General features: G+C 42.8%; 1 protein-coding gene across 1 annotated transcript in view; it reads left to right on the top strand.

The window, feature by feature from the left end:
• Nucleotides 1-16,281, top strand: part of SND1 (staphylococcal nuclease and tudor domain containing 1) — a 442,357-nt gene that overhangs the window by 52,170 nt on the left and 373,906 nt on the right. The window contains exon 10 of the mRNA XM_084897634.1: nt 5,388-5,501. Coding sequence (XP_084753760.1) covers nt 5,388-5,501 — 114 coding nt within the window. The remainder of the gene's footprint in view (nt 1-5,387; nt 5,502-16,281) is intronic.

The raw sequence follows: 16,281 nt of genomic DNA, 5'->3' as shown, positions 1-16,281 counted from the left end.
TGGGCATATTTAGAATTATCCTGATGAAAATCCGTAAGAAACATTGTTATAAATATGCCCTGTCACTGTGCTGATGTGCAGGATTTGGGTAGTAAGGCACTCCGCATTTACCTATTGCACAGAATGTGACCAGAGCCACTCTTTTATTGCCTCTTCCATGCCTCAGCTCTGGAGCTGCTTGTTCTCCGAACACTAATGACACCATTTACAGAGGAGTAATAAGTCATAAATCCCCCTTAAATACACACACACGGACACACACATGCACTCCCCATTCACCCCTTCTCCAGAAAGCCAAACCTCATTTAGCTGGCAGCGTCAGAATGTGCAGGTCCTGAACAGGAGGTTTCTAATCAGGGAGATGCCGAGCAGAGAGAGTCTGCTGCTGAGGCCGGAAATTTACAGCTTCAGGAATTCATTCGCTGCTGCTGTTGCTGCTGCTAACGCAATACAGGGGGTGACGACTACCAGTAACTTGTCATAGGGGCAGGCTCAGATCTTCACGTTCTATATTCGGAATGAAGATGTGAATACTGTGATACTTTCCCTGGTTTTACTCTGAGCGTGACTAAGGAGTGGAGAATGTCTAGATATTTCTCATATCTTAATTATAGGAATTTCTCAGTGTTTTTGGCAATTGACAATTTAATGAATTAGTTTTGATGTGAGGAATGTGTAGCTCTGTTCATCATTGAGATTTAGGAAGTGTGTGTTCATTTGATATGCGTAATCATTACTGTACTAGAGGCCTGGTGCATGAAATTCGTGCATGGGGGTAAGGTGGGGGGCAGTGTTCCTCAGCCCAACCTGCACCCTCTCCAATCTGGGACCCCTCGGGGACGTCCGACTGCTGTTTAGGCCAGATCCCATAGGGATTGGGCTTAAACAGCTGTCAGACATCCCTTTCAGAATCCAGGAACTCTGGCTCCCAACTGCTTGCCTGCCTGCCTCCTTGAGTGCCCCTAACCACTTCTGCCTGCCAGCCTGATCACCCCCTAACCACTTCTCTGCCAGCCTGGTTGACGCCTAACTGTTCCCCTGCCAGCTTGATAGTCCCTAACTGCCCTCCCCTGACAGCCCGGTCACCCCCAAATGCCCTCCCCTGCATATTCCCTCTTTATTAGATAGGGTTTTTTCTTTAACATATTGGACAGTGTACCTGCTGTGATCTTGACAAACCAGTAAAAATGTAAACCCAAACTAAAAGTGTCATAAAATGAATGCGTTAAACAGGAATTTCATGAGACCTTGGGAAGGTGATATCATGCGGTTGTTTCTTCCTTTTTTCCTTCTCTTGCTTTTTCTTGATGTTTCATCTTTTGTCCTTTCTTTCTTTTCTCCTTTTATTCCTTTTCTGTCAAAAATCACTCTGCTGGGGGCAAGGGGAATTCCAAGGCTATAGGTGTGTGTCGGGGGAATCACTCCATGGGGGTGCAGGCCCTTTGGAGGCTGATACCCCAGGCTGCCCCAGGGAAAGGATAGCTCTTGGGGGCACAGCTGCCTCCCAGGTCTACAGCCCCAGCTGTGGATGGGAGCTGATCGCTTGGGGGGGGGAGGGCATAGGCGGTTGTGGGTGTCTCCCAGGCTCATAGCCCAGGCCTAGGCTAGGAGCAGATTGCATGTGGCGGTGGAGTGGGGGGGAGCGGGGGTAGAAGGGTTGGGGGCTGGGGAGAAGGTCACAGCCGCTGCCCAGGCCATGGCTAGGGTCGTCCCTGGGAGCGGATTGTGAAGGGATTGCTCGCTGCCTCCCAGGCCTATGGCCCGGGTCGTGCCTGGGAGCTGATCATGCCAGGGGTGCATGGCTGCCTCCCAAGCCACTGCCCAGGTTTCCACTGGGACCTGATTGTGCCAGGGTGTGCATCACCTCCTAGGCTTATGGCCCAGGTCATAGCTGGGAGCTGATTGCTCTGGGGGTGTGAAGATACCTCCCAGGCCAACAGCCGGGGCCTCGTGCTGCCTGCTCTCAGTGGCAGCCCTCCCTGGGCCTGAGAGGACTGGGTGCTGCCATCTTGTGTCTATGGGCGTTGCCATTTTTGTCGTGGAGTGATGGTTAATTTGCATATTACTCTTTTATTAGATGGGATTATCCTTTAGGCAGTGGTCCTGTACTTTTGAGGGAGGAGCAGTATTGATTTGCTTTACTTAGCTATTTTGCTATTTTGCTTGGCATGGCGTTGTAGAGCTTTTTCTTCTCTTTGGTTTGAAGGTGGGATCAGAGTGGCATGTATCTGGATACCTAACCCATGGACAGTTCTGACACCTGCATTATAATTTGTTTCCTTTCACCCTAATGTGGTATTTTAAAGGATAGAGAGATCATCTTTTATTCTTTTGGTCAGTTCTTCAAGCTACTGGTGATATCTTTCGGGAATGATGGGCATTAATATCTAGATGGTAGTGGGAACAAGCTGTGCTTTTTTTATTTTTATTTTTTAAGATGCACTATTTTTCATTTAGTTACCTAATCTGTATTTTTAATTATGTCTTAGGGACTATTTTTAAGCTTTCATGGACATGTTTTTGTGATTGGGCTGGCATAAGGGGCTCTTTGATTTGGAGGGTTCTATGCCCTTTGGTACCACCCATACCTAGGTAATCTACCCTGACCTTAACTTGGTCCTGGTGTGACCACAGACCATGGCTTTGATTACCCTTGGACCTCACCAAGTTTTTCTGACCTGGTGAGTTTTAGGTTCTGGCTGTTTGGTTTTGAGTGGTTAGCCTTTGTGGTGATCAGATCTGTCATCAAGGCTATAACAGCATGGCTGTGGATATTTGAGTCTTGCTTTTTGCTGTTTTCAGGGTTGCAAATTAATCTTATGTATAATTCGGGGAGGAGGAAGGGAGACAAACATATGGTAACAGAAAGAAACTAGACTTTGGGTGGTGAACACACATTGAATATATACAGATGTTGTATTATAATTACATTTGAAATTTACATAATATTATTAACCATTGTCACCCAATAAATATATATAATTTCCCACTCCCATCCCTTTCCTGCCCAATCTACTTGGGTATTTAGACTTTCATTACGTTTCCAGTTAATGATCTGGTTTTCTGCACACGATTTCTATTACCTATGGCTGTAAAATTTACGGATGTCTCCATCCACCAGCCCTACTCAGTCTTCCATGGATTTACAGCTCATTTCCAACTGTCATCTTTTTTTCATTCATTCTATTTGATGGCACTTTCCTCCTGCTATTTCCTCTTATGTATAATTTCTTTGTTTTTCTGTTTAAATTTTTTTATTGATTAAGGTATCACATATTTGTCCTCAATTTATCCCAAACCCATCCCCATGCATGCCCCCACCCCCCTGTTGTCCTCGACCACTGGTTAGGCTCATATGGATGCACACAAGTCCTTAGGTTGATCTCTCCCCTTTATTCCCACCCTCTCCTACCCTCCCTCTGAGGTCTGACAGTTTGATCCATGCCTCCTTGTCTCTGGGTCTGTTCTTGTTCATCAGTCTATGTTGTTCATCATTTCCCCTAGATGAGTGAGATCATGTGCTACTAGAAATACACTTATAAGAACAGAAAATGAGACAAGCAATAATGGTTATGCTGAAAGGCAAATGAATCAGTCTGTAGTGAGTTTCTTTCTGGGCCAACAGTTCTTTTGAGTCCCAGTTTCAACGTCAAACAGTTCCTTATGTGTACATCTTAGCAATGATATTTCAGTTCTTGATTGTGGACAAATGGTGGCAATGCAGGTCCGACCCTCTCTAGTTTGGTCCTGGGCAACCTGCAGTGACAGCTGGCACAGCTGCTGACTGCTAGTATGGCAAGGCGTTGTCAGCGTCTTCCATCTCTGGACTGCTTCTCTTCTGTCTTCATGGCTTCAGTAGTCCTGTCAATTTCTCTCTGTTACAGGAATCCACATGGTCTTGGAGTTTATGTATAATTTCTTGCTTGTTTTGTTTTTTGCTCTTTCTTTAGGTTGTCTCTAAATCACCCTTTTTGGTGTGTATGTGGCTGGTTCTTTGGCAAAAGGTAGAAGATAGCTATTTTGGAGGAACCTGCCAGTAAATGGGTGTATTTGTTTTCAAAGATCTGACTAGTTAACAAGGGCTCTTTTATCCATAGCAAAGGAGAGTCTAGCTCTTTTTGTTCCATTTGGGAAGTTCCACCCTCAAAATACAGCGGCAGCTGACCCTGTAGTTTGTTCCGCGGTTGATTAGATCCTGATGGGACCTGACTGAAGTCTAGAAGAGGTGGTTTTGATTCTGCAGATGAGGTGGATGGTGACCTGTTTTGTAATCAGTAGCTACCTTGTAGCAAAGTGTTATTTGCAAAAAGGAAGAAACAGCCCTGTAACAACAGGCTCTGAGTATAATTGGGTGAATTATAGATTGCTGGCTGAATTGTGGGTTTTACTTGAAACCTAGCCTGGTATCAATGGAATTTTATTCTGTGCACATTAGTAGGGTATCCTGATAACCTCCACAGAGGAATATTTGTACTTTTGCCCTTCAAATAGTTATACTTGTAAATTATCTCAGACTAGAAGTTAATCATTTCCAGCTGAGAGTGGGGTCCAGTGGCATTGATTTGGGGTTCTAAAACGAAGATGCTCATAGTAGTGATCTGAAAAAGGAGCTTTTAGAGTAGCTGGAGTAATGTCTTAGCAATTTAATGTTTCTCCCTGTGAGATTCACAGCTTTTCCACGCTGAGATGTCAATGCTTTTTGCCCTTCACTTGTTTTTCATTTTTCTGCTCTCTGGGCATCCTACTTCTTTCTCATCTAGTGCTGGTACCTTCTTCTAATCCAGCTCTTGCCTCTTTTCCTAGATTCACATTGAGATATAGGGATTGATTTTAGTTTAGATCCTGTTTCCAGGAAAATCTTCAGTAACATGTAGAGACTGGATTTCCAGCTCGTAAGCTTTGTAGTTAACCACATGTCTTGGTCAGGGAAAAGATAAAGAAGATTGACAATCTTTGTGAATGCTATAGACTCTGCTCTCGGAGAAATCATAATCAGGTCTTTGGGGCCTGGCAATTGTAGCATAGGTTTTCCAACCTTGTTGCCTCATGATGGCTGATGTTAGCCCTTTGCACTCCGAACCATTCTGGACATTGGCTACCAGCTACTCGATGCCTACTTTGCGGCGGAAACGTGCGTTGAAATAACTCAATTCCCCGTAATCACTAATAAACTGCAATGTCCCCTGAGAGGGGACATCCGAGTGATATGCTAGAATTCCGATGTCCCCTGAGAGGGGACAGCGGAGTGCAAAGCGTTAGATCTGTCTCAATGACTGTTGACCTCACTTTTCTCCCTGTGACTGGCGAAAGCCTTGTTCCGTAGCATGTGTGCTATGCTTACCTGTGCCATTGAAGGAGGGTTAAACGTTTTGCCTTCATGCCCACAGGTGATGCAGGTGCTGAATGCCGACGCCATTGTTGTGAAGCTGAACTCCGGTGACTACAAGACCATCCACCTGTCCAGCATCCGACCGCCGAGGCTGGAGGGGGAGAACACACAGGTAAGAATAGGGAAGCAGTGCAGCTTCTCTTCAAAAGCCAAACAGAAGGAGCTGGAGAATTAGTTAAATGTGATACATATTCCTGAGAATTTCGGAGGACAAGTACTTTAAATCGCCAACGTATTTCATAATATTTGAAGCCTAGCTGTTATTGGGAAGACCTCAATTTGTCCTGATTCATACTCACTGTTCTATTTTATTATGAATGGGCTCTGCTGGCATTCTTTCCTTGGGGCTTGGGAGGAGTTACGGTTGGGATATGTGAGGTGGTAGGTGAGATCTTTTCTTAATGAGATCTTATTTCTCTGAGAATGAGGAGAGGAGAAGTTCTGCATCTGACATGTGTTATAGTAAGCCCCATTTCTGCTGTTCATTTTGATTAGATAGGCTCATTGGTTTTTGCTCTAGGAAGAAATGAATCTTGCTATATATATTTTCTAGGGTCATCTATTCATCTTTTGCAAGTGGTAACTATAATTATCAGTTATACTGTTTGGTGTTATTTGTTGGGTCTTTTGGCAGCATAGGTGCTTGCCTAACCAATGTGAGTGATTTTGAGAAATTATACTTAGGATAAAAACTGTAAGAATTGGTAGTCTTCAGACAGTTTTGTTTTAAATTTTGAGGCCATTTTCTTTCCATTATTAGAGTTATGAGAGGTTGGGAATAGGAATTGAGGTTGAATTTTTTTTTTTTTTTTGGTCTGCCTATGTGTTGTTATAGATAACTTTACAACTCCTATTTTTACCCTTTAATAACTAAAGTGTATAACTGTGTTGACTGTGCCATTGAACTGGGTCACAGAACTGGGTTCTCAGTGAGAGCCAGTGACACAGGCAAGTGTTTGGACATTTTTTTTTCATTTTGGACAGTTTTCATAAATTAAACAGTGTGGCTGAAATTGTGCTCTCTACTTTTAAAATTTATCTACTTCATAGTTCTAAGGATGTGATATTCCTTTTTTGTTGTTTTTCAGGTCCACATGATTTGGTACACGTACAAATTGAAATTCATGCCTTGTTTTCATTTGCATGAGAGTTTACAGACAGCCCATAAGAGTAAAATAAAAATATCATGATTGTCTTTTGAATCAGATTATGCATAAGAAACACATACAGGATGGGTTCTTTGAATGTTTGGCCAATCAGTTCATTCTCTTCCTTTTTCCCCCATGGAGGGGGCAATTTAATGCAGCAAACAGCATTGTGGTAACGTTGAGAATTTAAATGCATGAAAACCTAGAAATGCCAAAATAAGTTTCTCTGAGTAACTGTAGCTCTGCTTCATTGCACAGAGTAAGTAAATATCTCCAATTTGATCAGTATTGGGAGTAGTCCACAGTTCTGCATCTGTGCCATGCAGTTGGAATTAAGGTTCCCACAGCAACCACAACTTTGAAATTCTTAAACGTTAATTTTTGTGCCTGCATCATCAGCCAAATGCATTATGCTAATGGAGGCTATGTAGCTGAATTTTAAGCAGCTTTTAGGAGGGTAGGAGTGTTATAGCTTAGGTAGGATGACAGCAGTTTTTTCTGGAGTAAGAACTGAACTATTACTGAGGGGTATTAGTTTTTCCAGGATCCTCTGGAACTCTTCAGGGTATAATTGGATAGATTTCCCCTTGCCTCAATGGACAGTGAGAAGTTGTTGGAATATATGTACTAGTTTAGGCTTTAGAATTCCTTGCTTTTTACTCCGAGGTAGGCTATCTTTTCTCTCTCTCTCTCCTTTAATTTCACTCCTGAGAATCTTAGTCCATTTTCACAAAGTTCTAAGTAAGGCTTAGCTCTAAGAGCCTACAACATATGGCTTTTGATTGACATGAAGAATGATTTCCCTTCTTTGCTCATTAAATTCCTTTATAGGATTTTAGTGAGAGGTCACAAAGAAAATAAGTTAAATAAGTTAATGTGATGCACCTTGAGCACAGTGGTGGATGCTAGGGAAGTCTTCTCAGGAGCAACTACTATATCTAAGTGTTCATGGAAGAAGAGAAATTAGCAGATTGGAGAAAGGGCACTCTAGACCAATACTGTCTGATACCTATATAATGTAAGCTACAGATGCTAGCTGCATTTGTTAAGTTGCCTGGTAGATATATGAAAAATTAATTTTAATACATTTTATTTAATATAGCTAAAACATTTTAACATTTAATAAATATAAAAAATGAGATATTTTACTTAATTTTTAAGTTTTTACTAAGTCTTTTTAAAAATATATACTAGGTATATAGATATTTTAATTGACTTCAGAGAGGAAGGGAGAGAGATAGAAAGAAACATCAGTGATGAGAGAGAATCATTGATTGACTATTTCCTGCACACCCCCTACTTGGGGGGATGAAGCCCGCAATCTGGGCATGTGCCCTTGGCTGGAATCAAAACTTGGATCCTTTAGTTTGCAGGCCAATGCTCTATCCACTGAGCCAAACCGGCTAGGGCTACTAAGTCTTTTAAATTTTGTGTATATTTTACACTTGGAGCACATCTCAATTAGTTTTAGTATATTTCCAGGGCTCAACAGCTACATGTGGATTGTGGCTATGGTAATGGACAGCACCAGTTTAGAAATTCAAATGAGTGGGTTCATCATCATTAGTAAATATTTACTGGGGCCCACTTTGCATCGGATGTTATGCAGGGACTGCAGCCAGGGGCGTAAACCAAACCCTCACAGAACATTAAAATCTAGTCAGGGAAGAACACAAGTTATTTCGCTTAGTTATGGAACAAAAGTTTAGAATTTATGAAAATGCACAATGTGAGAGGGCTTCTTTACGGAAAGGTGCTTTGGAGTTAGCTAAGTAAAAAGCGGGGAGAAGACAATTTCTCACTGATCAGAATTGGGTAAGATTGGGAATAGGGAATGGATGGCTATTGCGGATGGTTCATGAGTGGTATGATGCAAAATATAGGCAGGGCCAGATTGCTTGCCCTGTGAACATCTCAGGATACCTGTGAAAAGAGAGAGAATATGGGGCATATGATGAATTCCAAATAATTTAATATGACTGGAATAAAGAGGATAGTTAATGCTAGAGATTAGAGAAGTGGGCTTGGGAGTTAAGCAGGGGTCATGTGTTAAGCATGTTTGCCACACTTTTGGATTTTGTTTTGAAGAATTTTAAACGGGATTTTAGATTTAAGTACTTCTGTGTTAGTGGCAAAATATGAGAGTAATTTGCATTTAGTATAAGAGATCGTATTAGATGAAAACTGACCTGCAGCAAGGAGTTGTGGTGTTGCTTTTGGCAAGCCTCTTTTGACCAAGGTCCTGTGGGCGAATGGTATGATACTTGAGAACTTGTGGATGTAGGAATAAAAATCACCTGGAGATGCCAGTGAGGATATAATTATGTCTGTAATGACAAGGCAAGCAGGCATCCAACTCCTTGGGGTCTTTGGTTTATGGTATTCTTTACTGTATACTAACTGTTATACAAGGGGACACCAGTTGAATACTCAAGATGTAGATATTGGGGCCAGAACTCTGTTAGCCCATATGGCACCTTTGTAACAAGTAAGAGAAGGTATTCCTTCCTCCAGGCAGCCTCATATCAGGGCACACGGTTTGACAAACAAGAGAGGCTGAATTTCAGCTCCCATTTGCCCCTGTCCCCCTGGCCAGGTGCCCTTGATCAAGGCACAAAGTGCCCAAGAATGTGTGGCTATCCTAGTTAGAACAAGGCCAGTAGACGCTCCAATGAGAGTGTTGAGGGTTTAGGAATCGGGGGGTGTTCTTTTAGTGGCAGAAACAGAGTGCTTGAGGGTTATTTGGAGACTGTGGATGGACCGTGGAGGGTGTTGAATAAGACACTCAGGAGATTACCTTCCATCTAATTTTTGGACACTTTTTGGAGGTCACTGGCTTTAAAATGGAGAAAAAGATACCCTGACAGCTTCTGGTATTGGGGCTTGTTCTGAGCAGAGTGGGAGAGGTGCAGACTAAGGATCTGGAGGGGCAGGTAAGGAGGGCAAGTCTAGCTTTCTCAAGGGCAGGCAGATGACGTGCAGTGACTCGCTTCCAGCTCCCAGATGATGACCCAATAGGGTTTGCCCTTCAAGTAAGAAAGGAGAGATTTCTTGGAATGTTTATCTTCTCCAAACCCTAAAGCCTCTAATAACATGTCATCAACTAATAGAGATTTACCGAGACGTCTATATATTGTGGGAATAGTAAGGCAAATTAGATCTTCCTTTTCTTTTTTTTTTTTTTTTTTACAGAGACTAGTTCATTTCTTTTGAATTATACATAGAGGTAAGAAGGTTTTGCCCAAGGCTAACTGTATATACTATTACTTCCCTCTTTTGATTACTTTCTAATTGCAGCCAGAGGAAGGGCTCTGGACAAAACAGCACAATCAAAGGAACTGTTTGCACCCTAGGCAATTGCTTTCCAATAGTACCCTGTATTTCATTATTCAGATTTTGGTTAGAATCGGATTTGTTGCTTCAAAGTATGATAGGAGTTAAAAGCAAAGGTGTGTCATGGTTTCCCCAGAAAGAGTACAATTGGATGGCTGCTGCTGCTGCTGCTGCTTCTGTGGCACAGTGCTTTTGGATTATTCAGTGTGAATCCAGCATTGACTCTTTAGAGATGTTAACCCCTTCAGGCTGAGATGTTGATGTGGTGTGCCTGCGGTACAGTCTACGTTGGGATCCTTGGGGATTGGTTCTAGGGCCCGCTATGGATACCAAAGTCTGTAGATGCTCAAGTATCTTATGTAAAATGGTCTAGTGTTTGCATATAACCTAAGCACATCCTCCCATTTACTTTAAATTATTTCTAGAGTATTTAAATACCCAATACAATGTAAACGCTCTGTAAATCAGTTGTTATGTTGTATTGTTTAGAGAATGATGGCAAGAACAAAAGTTTATACATGCTCAATACAAACATAACCATTGTAGGCCTGACTATCTAGGACATGTCAGCAAAAACATAACACTTTTCCCAAATATTTTTAAAAAATATATATTTTATTGATTTTTTTACAGAAAGGAAGGGAGAAGGATAGAGAGCTAGAAACATCAATGAGAGAGTAACATCAATCTGCTGCCTCCTGCACACCTCCTACTGGGGATGTGCCCATAACCAAGGTACATGCCCTTGACCACAGTCGAACTCCAGGACCCTTCCGTCCACAGGCTGATGCTCTATCCACTGAGCCAGACCTGTTAGGGCTTCCCAAATATTTTTGATTCGTGGTTGGTTGAACCCACAGGATGTTGAACTCACTGTTACAGAGGGGAGACTGTATAGTTGATTTTATCCAGTTGTTTGCTACAAAGAAACAAGTGCTAAGTCTTGGAGAAAGGCTCTGGGTTTCTGAGTTACTGCTGCCTTAAAGGAGATAGCACATTGTGCAGTCTCAGGACTTCCTAGAGAGCAAGTGGCTTTGATGTGAAACTGGAAAACCTAGTGCTCTATTGCCCAGGGCTGCTGTGAGCTTTGTGTTACACTTGCAGTGTTAATGACAATGGAAATACATACCCTTGGCATCTGATCGAGGTGCTGACTTTCTCCTCCATGAAGTCTGCTCATGCAGTGCTATTGTAGTGCACCAGGTTATAGGAGCTGAAATTTACCTTGAAAACAGGCTCATCGTTTACTCAACCCCCAGGTGTTGAGTAATTTTAGGTTTTTTTCCCCTCAAACTCCTTTTTTTTTTTTTAGCGCTCGCTCTCTCTCTCTCTCTCTCTCTCTCTCTCTCTCTCTCTCTCTCTCACACACACACACACACACACACACACACACACACCAACCCTTACCTGCACCCCTATTCCTACCTGCACCCCGACCTACACGCCTTCCGCTTGGACCCTTGGTAAGCATGGAAAGGTGGAGCCTCTCATCTAGCCCCCTGCTTTCACCTTGTGTTCCTTTTCATCCCCTTTCAGCCTCTTCCCTGTGATCTTATTTACCACATAAATGTTCTTTCACAGCAGGGTCTTTACATAGTCAGACCTGGGCACTAAAAGGTCAGTTTTATTAAACTGCAGTCTGCCTAATCTCCCAGCGCCCTTGCTGCCTTTGCATGGGGAAGCTGTTCCCAAGCCTCACCCCACCGGGGCTTCCGTGAAGGCGGTTGATGGTAGATGGAGCTGCAGGTAGGCATATTATGAGTGATGCCTTGGGATTCTTAAGGGCTTTTTGTCAGAAGCAGAGCAGCTTCAGGTGCTAATAACTCCATTCGTTGCACAGGGCCCCAGGGCCCTTTGCCATTTAGACACGATTATAAGCGGTTCTCAGCCTATTCCCTCCAGTTTAGATTTCTGAAAGCAAGATGACTGGTCCCTCTGGACCCTAAGCAAATGATGCTGCCACTTAGATGCATACCAACAGAAAACTGCGGGGCTGCGGCTCCTAAGTGAGGCGGGCGAACCAATCAGCCCACTGGCTGTGATCTCCCACTTGTGACGGAGCATAAGGCAAATAGTGAATTAGAGAGGGACTCCAGCTTGGCATTAAGGACCTCGGAGAGAAGCAAAAGCTCTTTGAAATGGATATAGCATTTCACAGGTTTCCAATGGGGAGATTTGGGGACTGCAGCAGTGTGATCAAAAGACAGACGGAGAATATGCCAGCGCGATGGCAGAGGTATTCTGTACGCTTCAGATTTGTTTGATCTGGGCATTTCTGAGAAGAACACTTGAAACTGTCTTTGTTAGAGGACTGAAAAAAATTATGAGAGGGCTGTGGGGTGGGTCTTAGCTCATCTTTTTAAGATTTCAGGATAAAATTATTATATATATATAAATATCCTATCATTTGTAAAAAGATTCATATGGAGGTACAACCTGCTTTTCAGCTGGAGAGGTCACTGGGGGCAGGCCTGAATGAAGATGGAGGTAGAGACATTTGGTATTTGGGTAGATTGCAGAATTCCTAAAATGTACATTCCATTGATCTTTAGAGTGAATTATGACCTGGAAAATACAGCAAGAATCTATCCTATTTCCATTTGATTTGCTTTTTTCTCCCTATTACAAATTACATTTTCTTTTGTTTCCTTTGGTTCATGCATTCCTTTCCCCATGATCTTGCCTGTTCCCTCTAAATAATTTTTGTGGGATTTTAGCATCTTCTAGTGGCTCTTGGGCATTAATCTTTCCCTGAACCATGTACATTTACCTCTTGCGATCTATCTCTTTTTCTCCCTCTTCTCTCTTCATTTAATCATCGCCTTTACACAGTTCTCTATTTTCAATTTATCTAAAACTTTCTGCTGCCGGTGTGTTCATATTTCTTGCCTCCTTTCAATCCCGTGAGCCACAGTAATTCTCTGTTGTTTCTTACGTTGACAGTAGCATCATATTTACTGTCCTGTGACCATTTAACATAGTTCTGTGCTCAGGTAACCCTTTTCCTTAGGCTGGTTTTTGAAGGTGCCTTTTGCCCCAAGATTTCCATGCACATAGTATTTCCCACCTCCTAATCAGCCTGTACTATTTATTAATGCCGGGGCCTGCTTTCCACTGTGAAGCCTAAACTACTCTGAGGGCTGGAATGGCATCGTTTTCTCAGCTTCATCTCCTTTCTTTTTCAGAATCTTGCAGTGCTATAAACACAGCAAGCATTTAATGTTTAAATCTAAATATCTGCTGAGGCTCAAGACCTAATCTGTATATTGCTTTTGAGTGGCATTTTACTATCTCTCAATCTGTTGCTAATCTCCTTGACTGCTTCTGATAGCTAGCAATTTCAACTTGAGCCAATGTGTCAACTTCCAGTCCCATTTTCCTATTTCCTAATTGGATTACTTGTTCTGATGGCCAGGTCACAGGTGGCTTAGTTTTCTATAGACAACTTCCTTCCCCCGCTCCCAGTCTGTCTGGCTGCTGCCATTGGGTTGACTAGCCCTGCCTCTCTGGGAGGTGGCTTTCCTCCTAATGGTATTCCATTAGCTTAGTGCAGAGTGGGTTCAGTCTACAGAGGGGTTGGTGTCAGGGTTTTAAGTGCTTTTGCCGATAGTTCCCCAATTGACATTCTTTTAACACCTCTACTTTTACTCAGGCTTTCCCAAATATTCTTCTTTCAGAGCAGTTTAGGTCTTGATTTATTGACGTTTTTAGGTGCATGTTTTCCCTGAGGGCTATATATTTTTTTTACTGTTGTCGACCTTGTTGGTTGTCAAATTATTTCTTTGCTTGGAACTAATTTTAAAATCAATTATAATGCTTTTCCTTCCTCTTTCTCTCTTTATTTATGAGATACTGATTGCAGAGCTAAATACACTGTTTAGATAAATTACCTTTTTTTTTTCTTTTCATATTATTTATATTCAAAGCAAGGTTAGTGTAGTCCTCCAGTGCCTTGCACTTCTGCAGGCCACGCTATAGGTTTCACTTCTTGGTTTGCTAATTAGCTTGGTACTGGGAAAATTCTGTTCATTTCAAAATCCAGACATTTAATTTAAGTTCGTTATATCTCATAGCACTATGGATCTGGGGAATTGTTTTTATTAGTAAAGTGTTTATAATTTTAGAAACTATCCCTTTAATCTTCCCAAGTGTGTGTATTGTGGTCACAGGGTAAACTTTAGACTGGATGATAGATTCTGGATGAAGCAGCATCAGTTCATGTCACTGTTTTGGAAAAAGCTTTTCAGAACTGGGACTAGAGGGGAAGCGAAGGACACAGATGCTTGCTTTTTTCCTTTAGCAAATGACAGGCCTGTTGCATAGGCATATTTTTGATACCACTTCACTTCAGCATTCCTTTGAAAATCTGCAGCCAGTTGATGTGTTATTTGCATTAATCGCACCATCCACTATGCTATCAGTCTGTTTCTGGCTGCAAATCCATTTGCCTGATTCAGGGCTGTGTTTGTTAGTGGCCACCTAGGCATGTTGTTGTTTCCCAGGAGGATCTCTTCAGTGTAGCTCTGAAGACCTTTGTATTCCAGACCTTTTTATTTCGCTTCGAGAAACCAGTTGATGTAGACTCCTTTATCCTTGTTTCATCATATTTGGCTCCTTCATCCTTGTTTCATCATATTTGGCCCTTCGCGCGGCTATGCAGAAGCATCCCCATTATGTGCACATCTGCACCTTTTGTTCAGACAATGATCCCAGAATTTGGGTGCTTCTCTGTCCTGCTGATTCTGGATAAACCATATAATGGGTGCCTGTAGTTTCTTTTCTTTTTTTTCTTTTTCTTTTTCTTTTTTAAAAAATATATTTTATTGATTTTTGTATAGAGAGGAAGGGAGAGAGAGTTAGAAACATCGATGGGAGAGAGTCATCGATCAGCTGCCTCTTGCACACCCCCTACTGGGGATATGCATGCAACCAAAGTACATGCCCTTGACCGGAATCGAACCCGGGACCCTTCAGTCCCCAAGCCAACACTCTATCCATTGAGCCAAACCGGTTTCGGCTGTAGTTTCTATTTCTCCCTTAAAATGCCTCCTCCCCTTGCCTACTCCGTTTGATTTTCTGGGTCAAGTAGATTTCTCATTTCTTCAAATCTGTTGCTAGGTCACTGCCCAGCACATAATTGATACTCACATGTTCACAGTATAATGTCTCATTCCATGCTCATTAGTGGGCTTTATTCATTGTTCATCATTTGGGGAGAGGTAGGCAGAGCACACTGGCACTGGGCGTTCTGTGTCTACCCCTCTGCCTCTCCGGTTTCCTTATCACTAGGGAGGCCGGAAGGAAGGTTGTGCTCTTCTCTTTGGTAAGGCGGTCTGGAATGAGGAGGAAGCCACATTCTGATTCACATGGAGCTGCCTTTATCCAGCTGGAGGGGCTTGTTTTAGAAGCCATAGGTGGTTCTCTGCCAAGGCAAAAGCTGTAGGTGGATCTATGCCGAGGGGCTGCCATATGCTGCGTGCCCAGGGCGCCCTTTCCAGCCTGCCTGCTCCCTCAGCCCTGGCTGGCGGCTGGGCCCTGTGGGAGGGGGTGCAGCCCATACTGCCCACCCTATTCTTACCAAACCCTGCTTCCTCTCTACCTCTCAGTGCAGCTGTTGTGAGTGAGCGCACTATGATGTGCACGAGTGAGCTTGCAGACAGCTCCATTTGTTGATTTTGGCCATTGGGATGGCCAGGATCATTAGGCCATTGTGTGCTTTAAGAGGAGGGAGATGCGACATCACTCAAAGCAGGCTTATTTTATTTCTTTCTTCTAAGGGGAAAGAAGTGATCCCAGCCCTTTGCGGTTCCTTTCACTGTGTATTAAACCAACAGCTCAGCATTTTCCTCAGGAAAACGTCCAGGTTCCGCCCTGCGATTTGAACCAGGCTCTGTCTCGTCCTCACAGATTGCTCAGTGGACCCACCTCCTTGCTTTTAAAGCTTTTTGGCTTCACCCCTTCTTTCCTCACCCTCTCCCACTCCTCTTCTCTCAGAGGAGTGAATGGTTCTTTCAGTCTAGACATTCCTATTTGCATAACAACTTATGGTTATTCTGGAAATGTTTGGGCACAGTAATATCCGAGTTCAGGGCAATGTACGCTTTTCAACTGAAAAGCCATTAAGCCGCTTCAGTTTGTAACAGCATTTGGGCCAATTGGTATTATTATATATCCATAAAGTAGAGAGAATAGTCATTGGGGCACTAGTAGAGATAGATCTCCATCCTGAAAGATACATATTAGTTCCAGGGCACCTGAGGTAGTGGATGGAACCCAACAAACTGAAAATTCAGTGTTACTAAATCCTACAGCCTTTCGTCTCTCACCATCACCACCCAGCAGGAAATGAATTCCAAGGGCAGAAGCTGTGAGTGTTTAATATCTTTGACTTGTCTGTTGTCTAGGTATATA

This window comes from Pipistrellus hanaki, assembly GCF_964339955.1.
Source record: "Pipistrellus hanaki genome assembly, chromosome: 10".
In the NCBI taxonomy this organism is placed as follows: domain Eukaryota; kingdom Metazoa; phylum Chordata; class Mammalia; order Chiroptera; family Vespertilionidae; genus Pipistrellus; species Pipistrellus hanaki.
Note: the sequence above shows the minus strand (reverse complement) of the source record. Positions and strands in the feature narration are given on the sequence as shown.